Source organism: Vulpes lagopus, chromosome 19 (assembly GCF_018345385.1).
Source record: "Vulpes lagopus strain Blue_001 chromosome 19, ASM1834538v1, whole genome shotgun sequence".
NCBI lineage: Eukaryota > Metazoa > Chordata > Mammalia > Carnivora > Canidae > Vulpes > Vulpes lagopus.
In genome coordinates, this window is record NC_054842.1 from 2,319,426 (window position 1) to 2,340,276 (window position 20,851).

The following is a 20,851-nucleotide window of genomic DNA, read 5'->3' on the forward strand; positions in this document are numbered from 1 at the left end:
CTCAAAATTAAAAGCTAACAAAAGAGTATATAGCATTTTAACTATCTGGGGTTCAAAACTAGACTCATTAAGCAATTACTACTACCATGGTAAACTTAAAAATTGTTACATATGGATTCTGGGTTTAATGGACATATAAGACAAAATAAAAACAAGCTCTCTGAAAAACAGAGCATATATATATTCCATATTTATTATATAAATTAACAGATACATAAAAGATCAATCATGAAGTATATCTGAAAATTCACAGAAAACTGTATATAAATGCAGGGAAGTGCTAGGCCATACATATGTCCTGAAGTTAACCTAATAAACTCCTAAAAAAAAAAAAAACCTCCTAAAATGAAGGTGAGAGATATGGATAAAGTTTAATTCTGAAACTTGGGGACCAGATATCTTAAAGATAAATATTATTACCTGGTCATGTATTTTTTAAGGAGTTGGTACTTTGAAGCTTACCATGGTATTAGAAGGATAAATGCACCATCCCTTTCTTTTAAGCAAAACCAAGAAATCTTACTATACCAGGAAGCAACTAAATGATTCTGCAGATTATTTTTAAAAGAGCCAATGCCAAAAATAGTCTACATCTTTAAAATATTTACAGTGTTAAAAATTCAGTGAATTCTGGCAGACATCTCCTAAAATCTATGCTTGCAGGAGTGAATGGATTAAATCTTTTCCTCAGCTTTAAATAAAGTACAAACTGTTTCTTTTCTTTTCTTCTTCTTTTTTTTTAATACTTAAGAGCAAGGGTTGGAAAGCTACAGCCTGCAGGCTGCCTGTTTTTGTAAATAGATTATCTGAACATAGCAACTACTATTTGTTTATATATGGTCTATGGCTTCTTGCTACAATGGCAGAGTTGAGTAATTGCAACCACAACTATATAGCCCACAGAGCCATATAGGTATTTGCCATTTAGCCCTTTAAAGAAAACTTTGCCTACCTATAGTGTCAAGGAACTCTGCTATGTGACTATGGACAAGAAACTGACTCAAATCTCAGGTTTCTTTTATCTACAAAAGAAAATAACAGTACACACCCCATGTCCAGCAAAGGACTATCTCAGCAAGTCAGAGTTGTCTATACTGTGTGCAATGAAGGTTTAGCCTTTGACCTCCTTGGAGGTAACTTAAGCCTTTGGAATATGCTGCCTGATAAATGCGTCTTTGTTTAACTAGGGGCCTGGGACCAGGCAGTGTATGCTGACAATGTAATTCATGTAGGGGCCTTCAGTCACTCCAGATGATCTAAAACAATGTGATTTACAGTGGGGGCCTTGTGACAACAGCTTGACCTCTAAAGGGTCTGGAGAAACCAAGTGACTAAGGTCAGCCATGCAGGCAGCCAGCCATACCAATCTGACTGACCCCAATAAAGACTCTGACCAGGCCTCAAGTAAGTTCCCTTGGTTAGCAATACTGTTATTGTCATGCATCATTGCTGGGAGAAGTAAGCAGCGTCCACATGGAAGAGGACAACTGGAAACTTGTGCCTGGTTTCTCATGGACAGAGTGATTTATTCGTGGATTTTAATGTGCATTTCTTCACCGTAATAAAATATAATCTTGAGTATAACAGCTTTGCTAACCTTTGCAAATTCTAGCAAATCACTAAATCTGAGGGTGGCCTTGGGGACTCCTGAACAGCACCTTGTTATATTATGTGGATAAAACATGATAACCTTTGCTAAATATTTAACAGTGGCTGGCTGACATATAACAAAGGCTCGGTACATACTGGTTGTTATCATCACCAAACCATTAAGCAAGTACTTTGTATGCATTCAACAATTATTTGTGTCACTACTCTGTACCAGCTATTACTCTAGGTGCTAGAGATGAAGTAGTAAGCAAAATGAACACAAATCCTTGCTTTCATGGAGTTTCACTCTAGCAAGAGGATGTAAACATAAATAAGTAAATATTTACAATGTTAAATCATAGTGAATGTGAGAGGGGGAATTAAGAAATTCTAGGAGTGGGACGCCTGGATGGCTCAGTGGTTGAGCATCTGCCTTCAGCTCAGGGCATGATCCCGGGGTCTGGGATCAAGTCGTGCATCGGGCTCCTTGTGGGGAGCCTGCTTCTCCCTCAGCCTGTGTCTCTGCCTCTCTCTCTCTCTCTCTCTCTCTCTCATGAATAAATAAATAAAATCTTTAAAAAATTAAAGAAAAAAGAAATGCTAGGAGAAAGGAGAACACTGAAGTTTTAGGTTGGATGGCCAGGTAAGTTATCTCTGAGAACATGAAATCTGAGTAAAGATGTGATGGAAGTAAGAGAACTATACTATTTTTAGAAGAACATTACAGGCAGATAAAATGGCAAGGGCAAAGGCCCTGAAGTGGGAGAAAGTCTTGGTATGTTCCAAGAACAGCAAGGAGGCTCTGATGGTGAGAGTGAAAAGAATATGGACAGTAGTACAAGAGATGAGAAAGTACGTGGTAGTAAAGGCTCTGTCTGGCTTTGAATCTAAATGTCACTACAAACCAATGGACAGTCTGAAGCAGAAGAATAACATTATCTAACTTATGCTGCATTGAGAATAAACTATAAGAGGACAAAATTAGAAGCAGACCTATTAGAAGGTGATTGCAATAATTCAGGCAAGAGATTACATTATCTTGGGCCTGTGTCGTCATTGGGGGTGATGAAAAGTAGAGTTTCTAGACATTATCTGAGATAAAACCTGCAAGCTTCCTTTACAGTCTGGATATGGACTGAGAGAAAAAGTAAGAAGATCTCAGGTTTTGAACCTGAGTAATTATAAAAGGATGGAGTTGTCATTAACAGAAAAAGGGATTATTACAGGAAAAACCGGTCTGTTGTAAGGAGGGAATGTATAACAGAAGTTCAGTTTTTAAAAAAATTTTTACAAATTATTTAATTTTTTATTGAGGTAAAACTGACACACAAATATCACCTTAGTTTCAAGTATACAACATAGTGCTTTGACATTTGTATATACTACAAAATGATCACAGTAGGTCTAATTACCATATGTCATATACAAAGTGAATAACTGTATTCCTTATGCCATATATTTATTTTATAACTGGAAGTTTGTATTTTTTGACTCCCTTTATGGATTTTGCCCCATCACAACCTCCCCCTCCTTTCTGGCAACCATGAATCTGTTTTCTGTATCTTTGAGTCTGGGTTTTGTCTTGATTCCACTTAAAAGTGAGATCATGCAGTATGTTTTTCTCTGTCCAATTTATTTTACTCAGTGTTATGCTGGTAAGTGATACTGCAGTGAACACAGAGATGCATGTATCTTTCTGATTAAAATTTGGTTTCTTTGTATACTTGGTAGTTTAAATGCTAAATTGTGTGGTAGTTCTATTTTTAATATTTTGAGGAACTGTCATGCTTTTCTTCCATAGTAGTTGTACCAATTTATACTCCTATAGAGAAAGTTCCTTTTTCACCACATCTTTACCAGCATGTTATTTCTCATCTTTTGGTTAACAGCCATTCCATCCCTTTGCTTTCAGTCTGTATGTGTCCTCAACTGAAATAAGGTAAGCTGGTAAGCTGTATATAGATGTTCCAGAAATTCAGTTTGAACAGTTAAATTTGAGATGTCTAATTGGACATATAAGTGGATCCAGTAGGCAACTAGACATAAAGGTAAGTAGTTCAGAGAAGTAGTTCAGGCTGCAGTTACAAATTTGAGAGTCTTAGTACAGAGATGGCATTTAATGCAATGAGGTTGGATGAGACCATCTAAGGAGCAAATCTAGATAGGAAAGAACACATTGTGGTCTAGGTTCTGGGTCACTCCAATAGATAGAGGTCAGGGAGATCAGGAGACACCAGCAAAATCAACTGGGAAGCTGCAGACAGAAAGGCAGAAAATAAACCAGGCAATATGTTTACCCTGGAAGTCAGGGTTTCAAGGAAAGTGTGATCAACTGTGACAAAAAATGATGATAGGTAAGTAAGATTAAGATTGAGATAATGGGGATCCCTGGGTGGCGCAGCGGTTTGGCGCCTGCCTTTGGCCCAGGGCGCGATCCTGGAGACCCGGGATCGAGTCCCACGTCGGGCTCCCGGTGCATGGAGCCTGCTTCTCCCTCTGCCTGTGTCTCTGCCTCTCTCTCTCTCTGACTATCATAAAAATAAATAAAAATTAAAAAAAAAAAGATTGAGATAATGTCCATTAGCTCCAGCAACAAGGAGGTCACTGGAGAGTTTAAGGATAGTTTTTGTTGCGATGAAGGCAAAATATCTTTGGAATGGGTTCAAGAGAACCAGAGGAAAGAAACTAGAGATAGTGGATATAGATAAGCCTTTTGAGAAACAGGATGACAGCTGAAAAGAAAAATAGGACTATGGAAACTTTTGTTGTGGTTTTGTTTGATATATATATGTTTTATATATTTATAAAACAATAATGATAAGAATGATCCAACAATAAAAGAAGAATTACTGGAGTAGTATTTTAAGAGATGGACTTTAACATACAGGTGGAAGGAATAACCTTGGCTAGATCATCTATTGTAATTGAAGAGAAGGTGGAATTTTGGGAGCAGATGCAGGTTAAGGGGGCTAATGTATTGGTAGGGAATTAGGAAGTTCTTTTCCAGTTACTTCAATTTTCTTGGTGAAGTAGAAAACTAGATTGGTAGCTGTGAGGATAAATAAGGAGGAATAATGAGAAAGAAGAAAATATGAAATAGTTGCATATGAGTCAGTTAAATTATGCAAAAGGTTAAGACAATCACACACATTTTCTGGCAGGAAACAAGAATAAACTCGATAACCTAATTTTTCCCCAGATCCTATGCCAGTGGTATGTTCCACCATCAAGTTTGTTTAGCTCCAATTTCTATGCCTTCCATATCTGTGGTTAACTGATGTGTGCATCACACTCCTGGGGCACTAAGATATTCTTAAGCTTCAAAGATCAAATGATACTCAGTACTTTGTGTTTAATGAGGCAGGAAAATATTAACAATTTAGATTTACATAGGTTTGAGACCCACTGCAGGATACAAAAAAAAAAAAAAAGGCTAAATACATAATTAAACATCGCACTTTCCCAGACAAAGGATAGCTGTTCATAGTGTGCTTGTACAAAGGATCAAACAATATATCCTATGGGCAGAATGATGCGATTCTTTTACTCAATAAAAAGTAGTGACACTTATCACCTGACCATGCTGTTATGATGAATCTCTATTACGACTATTTAGACCAAAAAATAAGAAAATGCAAAAGATTCTCCACAGCACCTTTTCATCCAAGTCTGAACTACTGACACCACTATTAAGATGAATTTTAGCATCACCACCATTTAGATTAGGAAATAAGAAAATGCAAGATTTCCTAGTACCTTTTCATCCAAGTCTGAACCTTTTACGTTTTCACTGAAGTCTCCCAGCTTTTCACTTCCATAGGTCTCATTAGTAACTTTCCCTAAGGAAATGTTTTCTCCTTTGGAATCATGTTTAATTTCATTTGCTGAAAAGAAATAATATTTAACTGTAGAAGCTTTATACAGTGCAACGACTAAATTGTTCAAAGACTGTTCTAAAAATGAGTTAAAATCCTCACTCTTTTAAAGTCCAATGTGACAAACAGAAGTAGTTTTCAGCAAACTATATAATTATTCCTCTTTCTCTTTCAAAGTAACTCCATTATACAGTATAAAAAGAATTGGCACTAGGACAAAATTGAGATATACCAAGATAAATGTAAGAATGTTTCTTATGCCCTGCTATGTTCAATATATTTTTAAAACCTGAATATCAAAATACAATTAACTTTGAAAATATTTCCTGTGAAGGAAATCCAGGTATTTAAACTTATGATTAACTGTTAATTATAAAAATTCTTAAAAAGATTCAGATTTAAAATGTGACAAAGCTTTAACATGTATTTCCATTTCAAAATACAGCCACAAAAGTTTCTAAGGTCAATGATCTCTTTTGTAGATAAAACCTAACAAAGTTATTTACTAACTAATCAAATGGAAAATTTCTCAAAATCTTATCTGCCAACCAAGCAACTAAAACTGAGGAAAACTGACAAACTGTAAAACATATAGTTAAGACTCTAAAATGAAGAGCTTCCTATTTAATTCATTTGATTAGGCCTGAATAGAGATATAAAAAGATACTTCAATATTGCATATTTCAAAAAAGTCAAATTTTACCTGCTGATAAAGAAGCACAGATCTCTGACTTCATCAATCCAGGATCCAGTATAGGAAGTTTTCTACTATAAAGCAAACAGAGCTTGAACATTATAACAGATTCTACACAGATCTACTTCTCTAAACATTATATATTACCAGCTTTAATAGCTGGTGAACATCAGCTCAAGTCCTCCAAGGATAGAGGTCTTCTGTACTGGAGCGCAGAATCCAGCACACCTAAATAGATTACTCATTTGGTTCTTTAATCACACACATATACCACAATTGTTAGGGAGTGCTGCCATATCAAACTGTTACTCAGAGAGAACCTGATGACATATACCAAGCATTCAAAACAATTTTAAACTATTACACCAATATGAGCTGATGTTTAACTTCTATTCTAAAGTATGTGTATATATATTTTACTGCCAGTGTAAAAGGAAGATAGTTTGAGAACAGTTTGAATCATCTTCTTCTTCTTCTTCTTTTTTTTTTTTTTTTGGTAATCTCTGAAGACAACATGTGGTCTAAAGGTCAAGGGTATGAAGATCAGAGCTTGACCAACCTGGTTTCAGATATTGTTCTGCCACTTAACTGTGTCAACTATGGCAATATTATGTAATTCCTTTGAATCTAACCTAACCGTATCTGTATAATGGGAATTATCACCTATCCATGAGGTTATTATGAGGATTAAATAAGATAAAATGTTTTTAAAACCAACAGCATAGGCTCAACAAATGAAAACTACATCCATAGGAGCCAATTCAAAAACAAATGGCCAAACATTCCATTTTTTAAAAATAAGAAATACATAAATGTACACAGAATAAAATATAATAAACACCATAATCCTACCATTTTTTTTCATTTAATAAGTAGTTCTATTAAACCTATCCTACAGCTCTACAAATGCCCATTGCTTCAGGATTACTTCCTTCTCATGAAAGAGAAAAACCAAATAAAACATTTTATAAACATCATTCTTTACAGTCTTTGGAAAATATGAAGTATTTGCTCCCTGACATAAGATCTAAAAACAATCAGAAATATATAGTTTTTTTTTAATTTTTTTTTTATTTATTTATGATAGTCATACAGAGAGAGAGAGAGAGGCAGAGACACAGGCAGAGGGAGAAGCAGACTCCATGCACCGGGAGCCTGACGTGGGATTCGATCCCAGGTCTCCAGGATCGCGCCCTGGGCCAAAGGCAGGCGCCAAACCGCTGCGCCACCCAGGGATCCCCAGAAATATATAGTTTAAAGAATGAGAAGATAATAATACAAACAGAAGACTCCTAATGTACAAATCTCCTCCCCTAATTCTTTTCCTCTTTTATTTAGACTTGTCTCCCTTTTAGTATTTCAAAGGTCTCTGCAACTCAACATGTTCACATCATGACCAGAACACATCCCCAATCCTTCTCCTTCATATCAGAGAGTTGTAATGCCTTTCTTTCAAATAAGAGGAACCAGGTATCATCCTTAACTCCTACCTCTGATTAACCAATCAGATTAATCAATTTTTCAAGTCCTAAATCTCTCTCAAATACACTCCCATCTCTGTCTGAAATCATCATGTCCTTTGGCAACTCTCCATATGCTCTTATGATAAAGTTCAAATTCACGATGACTTCCAGTTTATCTAGGATGGTCAGTTTATGCCTGTTGTCCTGGCATATACTATTAAAAATTCCTCTTTTCATTCTCAAAAGTTGCGGCTCAGAAGATAAATTCTATGGTCATCCTATTTGAAAAGCCCTTAATGACTGAGCTTTCCACACATTTTGTAGCTTTATTTCTTGCCATAGGAACTCTAAGCCACCAGACACTATTTCTGTTTCTCAGTTGTGACATGTCTTTCCCTGTGGGTTTTTATATTGGCTATTTCTTCCATCTGTGGCAAAATTCTAGGGACGCCTGGATGGCTCAGCAGTCGTGCATCTGTCTTCGGCTCAGGGCGTGATCCTGGGTTTCCCAGACTGAGTCCCGCATCGGGCTCCCTGCGAGGAGCCTGCTTCTCCCTCTGCCTATGTCTCTGTCTCTCTCTCTGTGTCTCTCATGAATATATAAATAAAATCTTTTAAAAAAAATAAATTTATTTTTTATTGGTGTTCAATTTGCCAACATACAGAATAACACCCAGTGCTCATCCCGTCAAGTGCCCCCATCAGTGCCCGTCACCCATTCACCCCCACCCTCCACCCTCCTCCCCTTCCACCACCCCTAGTTCATTTCCCAGAGTTAGGAGTCTTTTTGTTCTGTCTCCCTTTCTGATATTTCCTACCCATTTCTTCTCCCTTCCCTTCTATTCGCTTTCACTGTTATTTATATTCCCCAAATAAATGAGAACATATAATGTTTGTCCTTCTCTGATTGACTTATTTCACTCAGCATAATACCCTCCAGTTCCATCCACGTCATGAATATATAAATAAAATCTTTAAAAAAATTCTATTTACTTTTCTTCACCAATTGGCTAATTCCTTTAATGTTCATCTTAAGGTCACTTTGACTAGGAAGTCTTAAATATCTTGTACTTCTCAATATGCAACGTGCCATCCTATCTGACTGTACTTGCTTAACTATCTGCCTCTCTTGGTAAATCAAAAGCTCAGTGAGGACAAAGCCTCTGTGTGTCTAGTTGCTCTCCATATACTCAGCACCTAACATTTTCCTGGCCAGACACTAGGGAGACCCAAATGAAGATGCCTCTCTTCTATCTAGGAACTCCTAGTATAAAGAAACCTTACATACAAGTAGAAAGGATATACTGAGATATATGCCAAGGGAACTACTGGAACAAATTACTAGAATAACAGCTCAGAGGAGATTTGAAAGATAACTGAATAAAAAGGGACTTCCAGATAAAGAAACCTATGCAGGGGTACCTGGGTGGCTCAGTCAGTTAAGCATCCACCTTTGGCTCAGGTCATGATCCTGAGGGCCTGGGATTGAGCTCTCCATTGGGCTCCCTGCTCAGTGGGGAATCTGCTTCTCCCTCTCTCTCTGCCCTAGCCCTGTTTGTCCTCTTTCTCTCCCTCGGATAAATAAAACCTTAAAAAAAAAAAAAAGAAACATATGCAAAAGAATTAAAGTACATGACATATTGTGAAAACAGTGAGCTGCTTGTTGTGCTTATCTTTCATTAGCTTTTTGCTCCCATTTCCTCCTTCCTAAAACCATGGTTGTCAAAGAGAAAGTAGATGTAATCCCCTAAAGAGCCTTAAAAAGAGATGCCAAGCAATTTAGACTATCTTCAGGTGGCTGAAAGCCACTGAAGCAATGTAGTCATCACTGGCAGATCAATTTCTATTTTGGAATATCACTATGAAGGAGGATAAACTAAGAGAATTCAGGAAGATTAACCAGAAGCTCATTACAATACCCTAAGAGAAAGATGAATAAGACAGTAGCAGTGAGAATTGAGAGGAAGGAAAAACTGTAAGATATTAAAGTAAGAGCATGAATATAATTAAGTGACTCAAACAGAGAAGAACTGAGGGGTGTTTTGCAGTTTCTAATTAACCTGAAAGTTACATCCTCAAATAGGTATAGCTCCATACACATAGGTTATTCTTGCAAGTAAAACAAAACCATAAATAGGTATACCAAATATATTGCTTTAATTTGAAAGTACTACAATTATTCTGCAAATATTAGTGGCCAAAAGCAGAGAAACATATCCGGATAATTCATTGGCCAGAGGTTGCCTAACCTGATGCCATGGTGTGAAGTGGTAGGTCTCCTGATGCTACAAATGATCACTCCATCAAGTACAATACCATATATTCTGGCAAAGACAAAAACAATGGTTTATGTGGTCCAAAAGAGTAAAAAGTAAAAATCAGAATGGCACTTCTTCATACTGTCCCACCTGCCATTTTATTACTTTTTAAAAGGATTTTATCATTTATTTAAGAGAGAGAGAAAATATAAGTGAAGAGGAGGGCAGGGGGAGAAAAAGAAGCAGACTCCCCACTGAGTAGCAAGCCCCATGTGGGACTCAATCCTAGGACCCTGAGATAATGACCCGGGCTGAAGCCACTCAGAAACCCCTCTACCATCAACACCTGCCACTTTAAAGAGGAAGAGATAAGAGAGAAAAGAGATCAAAAGTAAATTACTATTCTTTGGCAATCTATAATTGAATTAAAGCCAAAGAAATAACCAAAATGCCACTCTCCCAGCATTCTGTTTTGGGCTGGGGAGACAAACTTTAGAGCATATTACCCTGGGTTCAGATCTTAGCCCTTACTAAGTTAATAGCTTTGTGTCCTTTGGAAAGTTAAACACTTTGATTTAATTTTAAAGATGGCTAGTTTTAGAGGAACTGAACAGACATTTTTCCAAAGGAGACACACAGATGGCCAATGGACACATGAAAAGATGCTCAATATCACTAATTATCAGAAAAACGCAAATCAAAATCACAATGAAAGATCACTTTACAACTATCAGAATGGTTAAAATAAAAAACACAAGAAATAACAAGTGTTGGTAAGCATGTGGAGAAAAAGGAACACTTGTGTGCTGCTGGTAGGAAATTTGTACCAATTTGCACCACAAATTGGTGCAGCCACTGTGGAAAGCAGTATGGAAGTTCCTCAAAAAATTAAAAATAGAACTACCATATGATCCAGTAATGCTAGTGCTGAAAGAAAATGAAAACACTAATATATGCACCTCTATGTTTACTGCAGCTTTATTTACATTAGCCAAAATACGGAAGCAAACTAAGTATTCGTTGACAGATTAATGGATAAAGAAGACGTGGTATACACACACACAAATATTACACAGCATTAAAAAAGGATGAACATGCTATTTGCAACAACATGGATGGATTTACAGGGTATCATGTTAAGTGAAATCAGACTGAGAAAGACAAATACTATATGATTTCACTCGTATGTGGAATTTAAAAAACAAACGAATAAACAAAAAGCAGAATCAGGGGCAGCCCGGGTGGCTCAGCGGTTTGGCGCTGCCTTCGGCCTGGGGTGTGGTCCTGGGGACCCGGGATTGAGTCCCACGTCAGGCTCCCTGCATGGAATGGGGCCTGCTTCTCCCTCTGCCTGTGTCTGTGCCTCTCTCTCTCTCTCATGAATAAATAAATCTTAAAAAAAAAAAAAACCAAACAGAATCAAATCTATAGAGAATAAATTGATGCCTGCCAGAAGGAGGGGGGGGGTAGGGGAATGGGACAAGTAGGTGAAAGAGAGTAGAAGATATAGGCTTCTGGCTATGGAATGAATAAATCATGGGCTTAAAAGGCACAGCATAGGAAATAGTCAGTGATACTGTAATAGTGTTGTATGGTGACAGATGGTTGCTGTATTTGTGGTAAGCACAGCTTAAGGTATGAAGATGTTAAGTCACTATGCTGTATACCCGAAATTTATATAACATTATATGTATAACATTGTATGTCAACTATAAAAAATTAAAATAGTAAAATACTTCTGAGGTTGAAACTAAGTGAAATAAGTGGCGTATCTAGCACAGGGTAGACACTAAATATCAGTTTTGACAACTGAGTGTAAAATTTTGCACTGTAGAGTATCTCAGACATTCAGTGGAAAAGGAGAATGGAGCAAGTTAAGCATCCTGAAAGATAGCCTACTCTAGAGTTCAAACATACAAGGGGGAGAGAGAATGACCTATGAGTCACTTGAATGACCTTGGTGCCAGGTATTTTTGTGTTTGTGTTAGAAGTTTGTGTTTATTATTACCAGCTCCAGAATGTACAAGGCTCTTTTTTTTTTTTTCTTTTTTTTTAAGATATTTTATTTATTTATTCATGAGAGACACAGGGACAGAGACACAGGCAGAGGGAGAAACAGACTCTAAGCAGGGAGCCTGACGTGGGACTGGATCCTGGGTCTCCAGGATCAGGCCTTGGGCTGAAGGCAGACGCTAAACCGCTGAGCCACCCGGGGATCCCCGGACGCTCAACCGCTGAGCCACCCAGGCGCCCCATTCGTACTTAAGTTATTGAGAGTTCGTTCCTTCATTTTTCATCATCTCTGGACCCAACGTAGGGCTCGAACTCACAAGCCTGACTGCCTGTACAAGGCTCTTTATGTGGTATAACTGATTCTCACTGATCACCAGAATCAATTCTACTGGTGTATCTGGCATCACCTTACTATTCATCAACATCTATTTGCTTTACAAAGAATGATTTACTGACTCCACTTATATATATTTAAATCTAGATGCCTGAGGAATATCCTACTATAATAGAAATTAAAATTAAAAGTTTAATTCCCTCAGAGTATGAGGGACTGCGCTTGCAGAGGTAAATCACACATGGACATTTCCTAGCCTCAGGAAGTCCAACAATTTAACAGGTAAGAGAGATGTAAATTATACTATCATAAAATCAGTGCCATAAGTGAGGCAGCAAAAGGTGCTATGAGAACAGAAAGGGCTCCTAACTCTGAAAGTCGGGAAAATGTTTCATAATTTGTCCTACACAACAATATTCATATCTACCTTTATCTTCTGCCCACCTTTTCTTCATTATTTTTCTTCCCCCACCAAACCTTTTTCCTTCTTCCCTTTTGTTAAATATAAATCCAAATTTCAATGATCAGTAGAAATTTGGACTTTTCTAAGATGCTTTTTCATCCCTCTTTTCTAAACTACTAGTATTCTTAGTACTTCAGTTTGTATATTTTTGTTTCAGATACATTGATTTTTCCTCTATGGCTACATAATAATTCCCTTGAATACTTGGCAGATTCTTAAAATCTCAATGATCCATTGTAGATCACTCAACAGAAATTTTAGGATATAATAAAATTGTGATGGAAGTTAATCCTATTTTCTAAGTCCACTTGCTATTACAGACATTCTCAAATCTCCAACCATGTTTATAGGCTAATTCAAAAGTTTTATCAATTTCACTAAATATACATTGCCAACCTTATCAGTTCAAGTGTTAGTTAGTTCTAATATGTTTCTAATTATTTGGATTTTAATATGGGCTTCACCCACTGTAGAGAACAATGAACAGACATTCTAACATAACTTAAACATCTTACAAAATCTCTCTAACCAGGTATGAGAACACTTCCCCCAACAACTGAATCAACTTAGCTTTGTCCACCTGTTTTAACAATAAGGCAGTCCAGAGCTTCTGAGCTTAAGCCTCCCATCTTTAATTTCTGTTCCTGTTAAATGCAAACTCAAGTCTAACAGGCTTCAGCCTCTTACTGTCTTAGAGTGAGGAAAAAAATAGTATATGAACTAGCAACTGGTTGACAAAAGGGATAAATCTGAAATCTGAAATTATATTTTAACCTTCATTTAATTCTGGAACCATTAACAACTCTTTGCACAACTATTAGCAGACCCTCTGGTTACCATACCTCCATTCTTCCCCGTTAAGTTTGTGGTAGCATTGTGCATGATTATAAAACTGGTATTTCTATTGCAGAAAAAATTTAACTACTGAGGAAATATTCAATTTCCAAAATTTCAGAAGCAGTATGAGAGAAAAAATCCAATAAAAGTATAACTGGTCACTTGAAAGAAAGAGGAATGAAGTTCAAAGACAATCAGAAAAATTATCTTAAGTAAATGTGATACTGCAAATCAAAATGGTTCATCCCATCTGGGAAAAACTGACATGTAATTACCAATCCCAAGATAGAAAGTAGGAGAAACAACTGACAGCACAGAAGAGAAGGAGGAAGAAGATGACAACATGGTGGTAGAAGTGGTGGCAGCAGTTTAGAGAGAGGTGATGGAGAATTAGTTTGGCTTCAGACTTTTCCACAACATTCAAAGCCAGAGAGCAGGTAGGAATTATATAATTGTAAAGAGGAAATATGTAAACTGAAAATTTGATACCAAATTTTTTCTTAGGTCATTCTTAGGTTTCCAAGATCTAAAAGAACAGAGCAATTATGAACTCTTTGAAAAAAAAGAAATGCTCTGAAATCTAGCCAACTAGTCAATATTAGAGGAAAGTAAAAGGACTGGTATTAGGGACTGAATCAATTTAAACACATAACTAAGAATAGGTCTTTGGGAATTCAGATTATTGAAGAGAATGTCAATGACACAAGGCTTAAATTTCTTTTTTTTTTAACAAAAAAGTTGGAGGCAAGACTGGGAGAAAAAGCAAAGTGTACATTGTTACATTCATCTTTCACCTCAGAAAAGCAAATGCTGCTGTCTGAAGTTAGAATAAAATTTTTAAAAGTCATGATAAAATTCAAACTTTTAAATAATATTTCTTATTAACTTAACAAACATTTAAAAACTAATTCCTTTTTTTAAGAAAAATATTTTATTTATTTATTTGACAGAGAGAGAGCACAAGCAGGGGAGCAGGAGAGGGAGAAGCAGACTTCCCATTGAACAGTGAGCCCAATTTGGGGCTCAATCCCAGGACTCTGGGGTCATGACCTGAGCCAAAGGCAGACATTTAAACAACTGAGCCACCCAGGCACCCCTAGAAACTAATTTCTTGTGATACAGAGTGTATTGTTTTAGCAATCCCCTTTAGTTTTGCTTTAGTTCCCCCACCACGTTAAGAGTTAATAAAAGTAAATGTTTATTTATTTATTTATTTATTTATTTATGATAGTCAAAGAGAGAAAGAGAGAGAGAGGCAGAGACACAGGCAGAGGGAGAAGCAGGCTCCATGCACCGGGAGCCCGATGTGGGATTCGATCCCGGGTCTCCAGGATCGCGCCCTCGGCCAAAGACAGGCGCCAAACCTCTGTGCCACCCAGGGATCCCAAAGTAAATGTTTTTACTAAAAAAATGGCATGATACAATCTTTCTGAAACAGTATTTACCTACATGCCTAGATGAATACAAATTGTTAGCAATTAATTTGTTATTTGGGGTGGTAGGATTCCTCCTTTTACACTTTTAATGCAAGGAACATGTATCACTTTTTCAAAATCAGCAAAAAAAAAAAAAAAGGACAGAAAACAAACTTCCTGCCCAATCACAGTTCTCTCTACCTTTGGTGGTAGCTCATTGTCAGCATCTTCTTAGCTAACAGATGTTGCTCTTGAACACATGACTTGCTCTAATTTGTATTCCTCAAAGGAAGCATGGTATAACAAGAGTTAAAATCACCTTCAAAAACTACCTTCTACTGAACCCTTACTCCTCAACCCAGTGCCATGCTAAAACCAAAATTCATTCTTTGATTTAACTTGCATGAACAGGAAGCAAGTATCTTCCCTTTTTACAGATAAGGCAAAGTAATTTGCCTTTAAAGGTCTCATAGCTGATAGGTGGCAAGAAGATTAAAAAACTATAAAAACTTTCTTCTCAGGAAGAAAGTTATTTGAAGTTATAAAGGTCAAGTAAGAACCACTATTTTTTCCCCCAAAGGACTAATTCACAAGTAAGACAGGCTTAGGATCAAATCCAGATTATGTTATTAGCAGTGTGACCCTGGACAAGTTGACAACCTGTCATCTTATTTTTTCTGTCTTCAAAGTGGGCAGGTTATCAATTCTACCTCATTTTTACATCACTAAAAGTAAATAATAAAACTCTATTTCTATTTGGTGATAAGTTACAAGTTCCTGAAACACTAAGAACATCAAGAAGACTACAATATCACAAAAGTAACTGAGTTTTATAAATACCAGAGAGATTTAAGTCATGTAGCAGTGAATCTTAGCAGAAAATGTTTTCATGTTTCCCTTTGAGTCTGTTTACAAAACATTCTATTATTCAAATATTATATAAATTAGATCTTAAAGAATCATAAAAATTTAGTAAAATAAAAAAAAATTTAGTAAAATAAGACATAATATAAAATTTGGACCAACCAGAAAAGATCAAATTCCTGAGCATGAAGGCTATTATGGTTCCATTTAAAATTGCCTCAGGCTAAATCGTATCAAACCATCACCTTAAAAAGGAGAACCATTAGAAAATGCTATTTTCCTTTTTTTTTTTTTTTTTTTTTTTTGCTATTTTCCTTTGAAAACTGGTTTAACTTCTGATTGTACTCTCAAGTCCTAAACAGGTCAAACTTTTCTCAGGCTTCTATGTTCCTTAAAAAATGAATTTTTTTTTAATCTAAGAAGGAAGCCACAGAAAATGAGTTAAAATATATAGTTCTTAATAAGTAACATGGCTGAAATAAAAGTATACCCACATATTTGTAATAATTAAAGAAAACAGGAAAATAAATTTACTTTGAAAGCAATATTAGTAATTTAAAAAGCCACTTAAACCATAAAGTTCTGAACAGCTAATCTGCCCCATTATAATTTCTAAGATATATAGAATTGTTTTGACTCTAAGTTTTAGCATAATGACATTTCCAGGTCTCAGGAGTAATGTGCTGTACTGCATTTAGTAAATAACTGGGTTTAAAAAAATAATGGAGCTTCAATGATCACTGAATAAATTAGCGGTATGTAAGAGCAGAAAGTGCTTTTGAAACCCCCAACAATAATCTGCACCAAAAGGCATACTTGAACATGCATACCTCAAGTCATCGCTTGGTTCTTTTTTTTCTGGAAGTTCCATGTGCTTAGAGTCTGTTGATTGGTGCTCTTCAGCAACACTGGATTCCTGGTTTATCATAGGGAACTCTGAAGTAAATGAGAGCTCCCCTTCATTGGAGACCCCAAAGAGATCTGGGTCATCTTGAATGACATCAATTAAGAGGACATCATCTTCATATGCTTTAAGAATATCTGGAAACTCCATTTTAATTTCTGAAAAGTTCTTAGTCATATCTCTACCACTTATTTCAGAGGAAACTGATTTGAAAGATTCTTGTTCATTAGAGCAGAAAGCAGGACCTTTCTCTATATACCCACGATCACAAGAAAAAGTATTTCTTTCAACTCTCAGAGAAATAGCTTCCTTATTTGAAATAATATTGCCTGGTTCAGAGATGTAGTTGGATGGTTTATTATCATCACCTTGCTTTAAAAAGCTTGAAGAAATACTACAGGAATTCTTGCAGCCACAGGAGTCAGAATTAGCTTGCACTGGAGTTACGCTATTTTGTATTCTCAAAGACTGAGGTCCTGAAGTTACTGTAGAGACATTTTCTTTATTCCTATTTTGTCTTACCTCTGCTCCAGAGAAGTTGTCAAGAAGTTCTAGGGGACTACATGCTTCTCTCTCTGATGATCTGGCATTTATTATTTTTTTTCCTGTTTTATTCTTAAGTAACGGAATTTTAAAATTAGTCAGCCGTCCTGTGTTCAGTATTTTAACCAAGTCTGGAACCACAAGGGTTTGTTTAGCAATGCATGCTTTTCGATGAATAGTTTTGCCTATAGAGTTATTTGCTTCCTGGCCATCCTGGGAAGCCACTGTCAAATTAAATTTTGTTAAATTCCCTCTATCTTTTTTTTTACTTCCTGTTAAGTTTTGAGACACATTAGTTAGCTGAGTATCTTCCGTAGTATTAGAAACTACCTCTGACCCACTTCTTGGTTCCTCTGACTTTATCTTTTTATCATCGATTATGGGTTCCTTTATAATCATTAAAGTAGGTTCTACTGTAGAGACTAAAGACAAACAATTAGAATCCAATTTTTCTTTACCTGAAGATTCACTGTTTGTTTCCGTTATGGTACTTTGTAATGATAATTTAGAATCAGTTAAGTGAGCTTGATTTGTTTGGTGTTTAGAAAAATCATCTTGCCTAAAACTTTCCCGAGACTCAGGAAGAAAGTTATTTGAATCTGACAAGGAAGACTTTTTCCAACACTGGGGAGATATTCTAGCACATGAAAAACAAGGCCAAGTTCTTTTACCAGTCATCGGTATTGTTCTGTGACAGCCTAACTTTGATTCTTCAGCTTCATTTCTCAAGTCTTCCCGTGAAGATCCCTTTTCAGTAGGATGGCAGTAACTAGGTAATTTCACTATTGAGCTTTGCATCAACTTAAAGTACTCCTCTGGTTCCATGCGTTTAAATCCTAAGGCCTCTGAAGCAGTCTTTGTTTCTTCTTCCAAAAGTGGCTCAATGGTTTTCTGAAACACAGCATTTACATCATGTTCAGGACTTGTTTTTTTTTCTGCTGTTTCTGGAAGACTTACTAAATGATCCATTGGGGAGAATGTATTATGGTTTATTTTTCTCAAAACTTTTAAAGGACTTTTTTTAGCTTCTAAAGTCTCTGTTTCTTTACCCTCAGCACCTGTTTGGTTTTCTTGTAACACCAACTCAGACTTGTTATACACATTAGAGAAGTTCATCTCAATAATCATTTCATCTCCTTTTCCAGACACCTTCATCATTTTCCTGGGTTTTCTATCAACATTGCTCTCCTCTATTAAGTATTTATTTTTTTCATTTTGAAGGCAGGAAAGTAAGCCATTACTTTTACTTTGGTATAAATCAGTTTCTTCATGCAAAAATTTATTTATTCCCATTAAGTTTTCTTCAGTTTGTAAAAGCTGAGGAGCACTACTTGTGTCACTCTTATCTGCAAGACTCCTAAGGTTTTCTTTCTTTAACTTTGAGGAATTTTCTGATACTTGCATATATCCACCATCAGGTTTATATGAAAGGTTATTTTCATCACTACAACCCTTGGAATGGGGGAAACAACTGCAATCACGTAATTTTAAAGTGGAATTATTTTCCACTCCAGGTGACAAGCTGTTACAAGAATATTTTGGAGTATTCTTGCACAGTTCATCTTGGGATTCAACCTTAATATTTTGTGTAGCCTTACTTTCAGTTATTTTGAGAGGTGGGCTTTCTAAGCTTTTAAGTTTTTTAATTCGAATTCTTCTTCTAATACTTTCTACCAAACCTTCCTGACCCAAAGACTGCAAGAAAGCCATACTTTGAAATTCACTGCACTCCACTGTTTGGAAAGATTCCGAACTGGTTAATGATTCCTTTCTTACCAGGTCAATCCCTGGCTGTGGATCATCACTTGAGGCTTCAGTAACTTTTTTTTCCTTGGCTGATAAAAACATAAAAACCAGAAAAGACTTTATATTGAGAAGAAAAAAGCAGTACCACTTAAAATAAAAAACTGAAACCATCCACTTTTATTTCCCTTAATAGTTGTATGAGAATACACAACTGTTTTTATATAAAGGACCTAATTCCTGTTAAGGAGCTGCATAGAAACCCGCAGCTGAATAACCCCTACACCAGCCTCACCCCAACAAGTACTAGCAGGAACCCTCTCAGTAATTCTAGCCACGGGCTCCTCCGAGGGCCAACACCTTCCCAGAGAGCTCCTGTGCACCCTCCCGGTCCACCACGTGCAGCGGAAGGGCCCTCGCAAATTCAGGTCAGGCACGAGCGTGGAGCGAAGGGGCGCAGGCCGTGGCGCTTGCTCATGTCCTCCAACCGCAGGAGGAGCTCCGCCGCCCTGGCGGCCGCTAAGCCCCGCGCCGCGGCTCTGCCGGGTCCGAAGGACGCCGACCCCCAGCCCTCCTCTCGCCGCCTCACGGCAGCCTTCCGGCCCCGCGCCTCACCCGACTTGTCACTTTCCACCTCTTCTCTCCCGGGCGCCCGGGCCACCATCCTCCTCTTTTGCCTGCTATCCTCGCATCCCCCAGCCTCAGGGCCGCAGCCTCCCGCTTCGCCCGGCCCTGGCCGCCGGCCTCGCTTCCTCGGACCTCGCGCTTCGCCTTCACGCCTGGGGGCCGCCGCGGGGCCCGGGGGCAGTGGCCGCCGCATCTGCCCCGGGCAGCCCGCCCTGCCCGCCGCGGCCCGCCGCACCCGCTCACGGGAGCCGACCCGCCGCGCGAAGGCTCCTGGTGCCCGGTGCCCAGCGCCAGCGGGCCTCGGCCCCACAGCACGCGGCCTGTCGCCCGCAGCCGCCGGCTGGCCCAGGCCGGAAGCGGAAGTGGGTCTGCGTGCCGCCGCCGCCGCCGCCGCCGCCGCCCGACCGGCTGGGCGGGGCCCGATGGGCGAGGGGCTGGGCCGCTGCGCCGCTGGTCTGCGGACGCCGCGGTGGGGCTGCGGCCCCGGCGCTGTCTTAGGCGACCGCTGGGTGGAACGGCGCAGGGCCTGCTGTGGCCTGCTGTCCCACCAGCCTGGCTGCTCGCCGAGACAACCACTCCAGTGGTTTCTGACCGTCCCGTCTCTGCGGTTCCTGCCTCCCAGCCTTCGCCACATGTTTACCCGCAGAGTCTCGAGGTGCAAACCTGAGCCCGCCTTTCCCCCAGGCTCGCCCTCCCTGTGCAGGGGCGTGCCACCGCCACCCAGCTGTCGGAGCCGGGAATCCAGAAGCCCCCCAACACAGCTTTGCACTTCGTCCACCTCAGCCACAGTCAATCCACCGGCTCGGTTCTGCTTTCTGGGCTTGTCAGCCACTCTCCGCTTTGCTATTAGTTCGGCTCAGCCTCTCAGAACCTGCCCTATCCAGCGCATCAGCCTTCTGAACTGCATTCGGGCCTGTCCTTGTGTAACCGAACCCACAGGAGTTCGCTCCTTGGTGAGTCAGGGTTGAGCTGAAGGAAACGAAGGAAAACCGTGTTCAGCAATACGGAGACCACGGGGAATGGCTTCCAAAGCTGACTCCTGGCAGCGGTGGCTGGGTGACCTAGGGTGGGGATGAATACTCAGGGAAGCCCTGGTGTCGTGGGTGGGCGTGGGCACAGGATCGTGCTCAGGCACCAGCGCGGAGCGAAGCGGAGCAGGCCGTGGCGCTTGCTCACGGCCTCCAGCCGCAGGGGGAGCTCCGCCGCCCTGGAAACACGCCGGGCCACG

The 20,851-nt window shown here is 38.8% G+C and overlaps 1 protein-coding gene across 1 annotated transcript in view; it reads right to left on the minus strand.

Moving 5' to 3' along the window:
* Positions 1-19,816, minus strand: part of TOPAZ1 (testis and ovary specific PAZ domain containing 1) — an 80,641-nt gene extending 60,825 nt beyond the window's left edge. Inside the window, exons 1-4 of the mRNA XM_041733741.1 lie at positions 19,471-19,816; positions 16,637-19,088; positions 6,169-6,230; positions 5,347-5,474 (exon numbers count right to left, since the gene is read on the minus strand). Coding sequence (XP_041589675.1) covers positions 5,347-5,474; positions 6,169-6,230; positions 16,637-19,088; positions 19,471-19,816 — 2,988 coding nt within the window. The remainder of the gene's footprint in view (positions 1-5,346; positions 5,475-6,168; positions 6,231-16,636; positions 19,089-19,470) is intronic.
* Between the last annotated feature and the right edge of the window lie 1,035 nt (positions 19,817-20,851).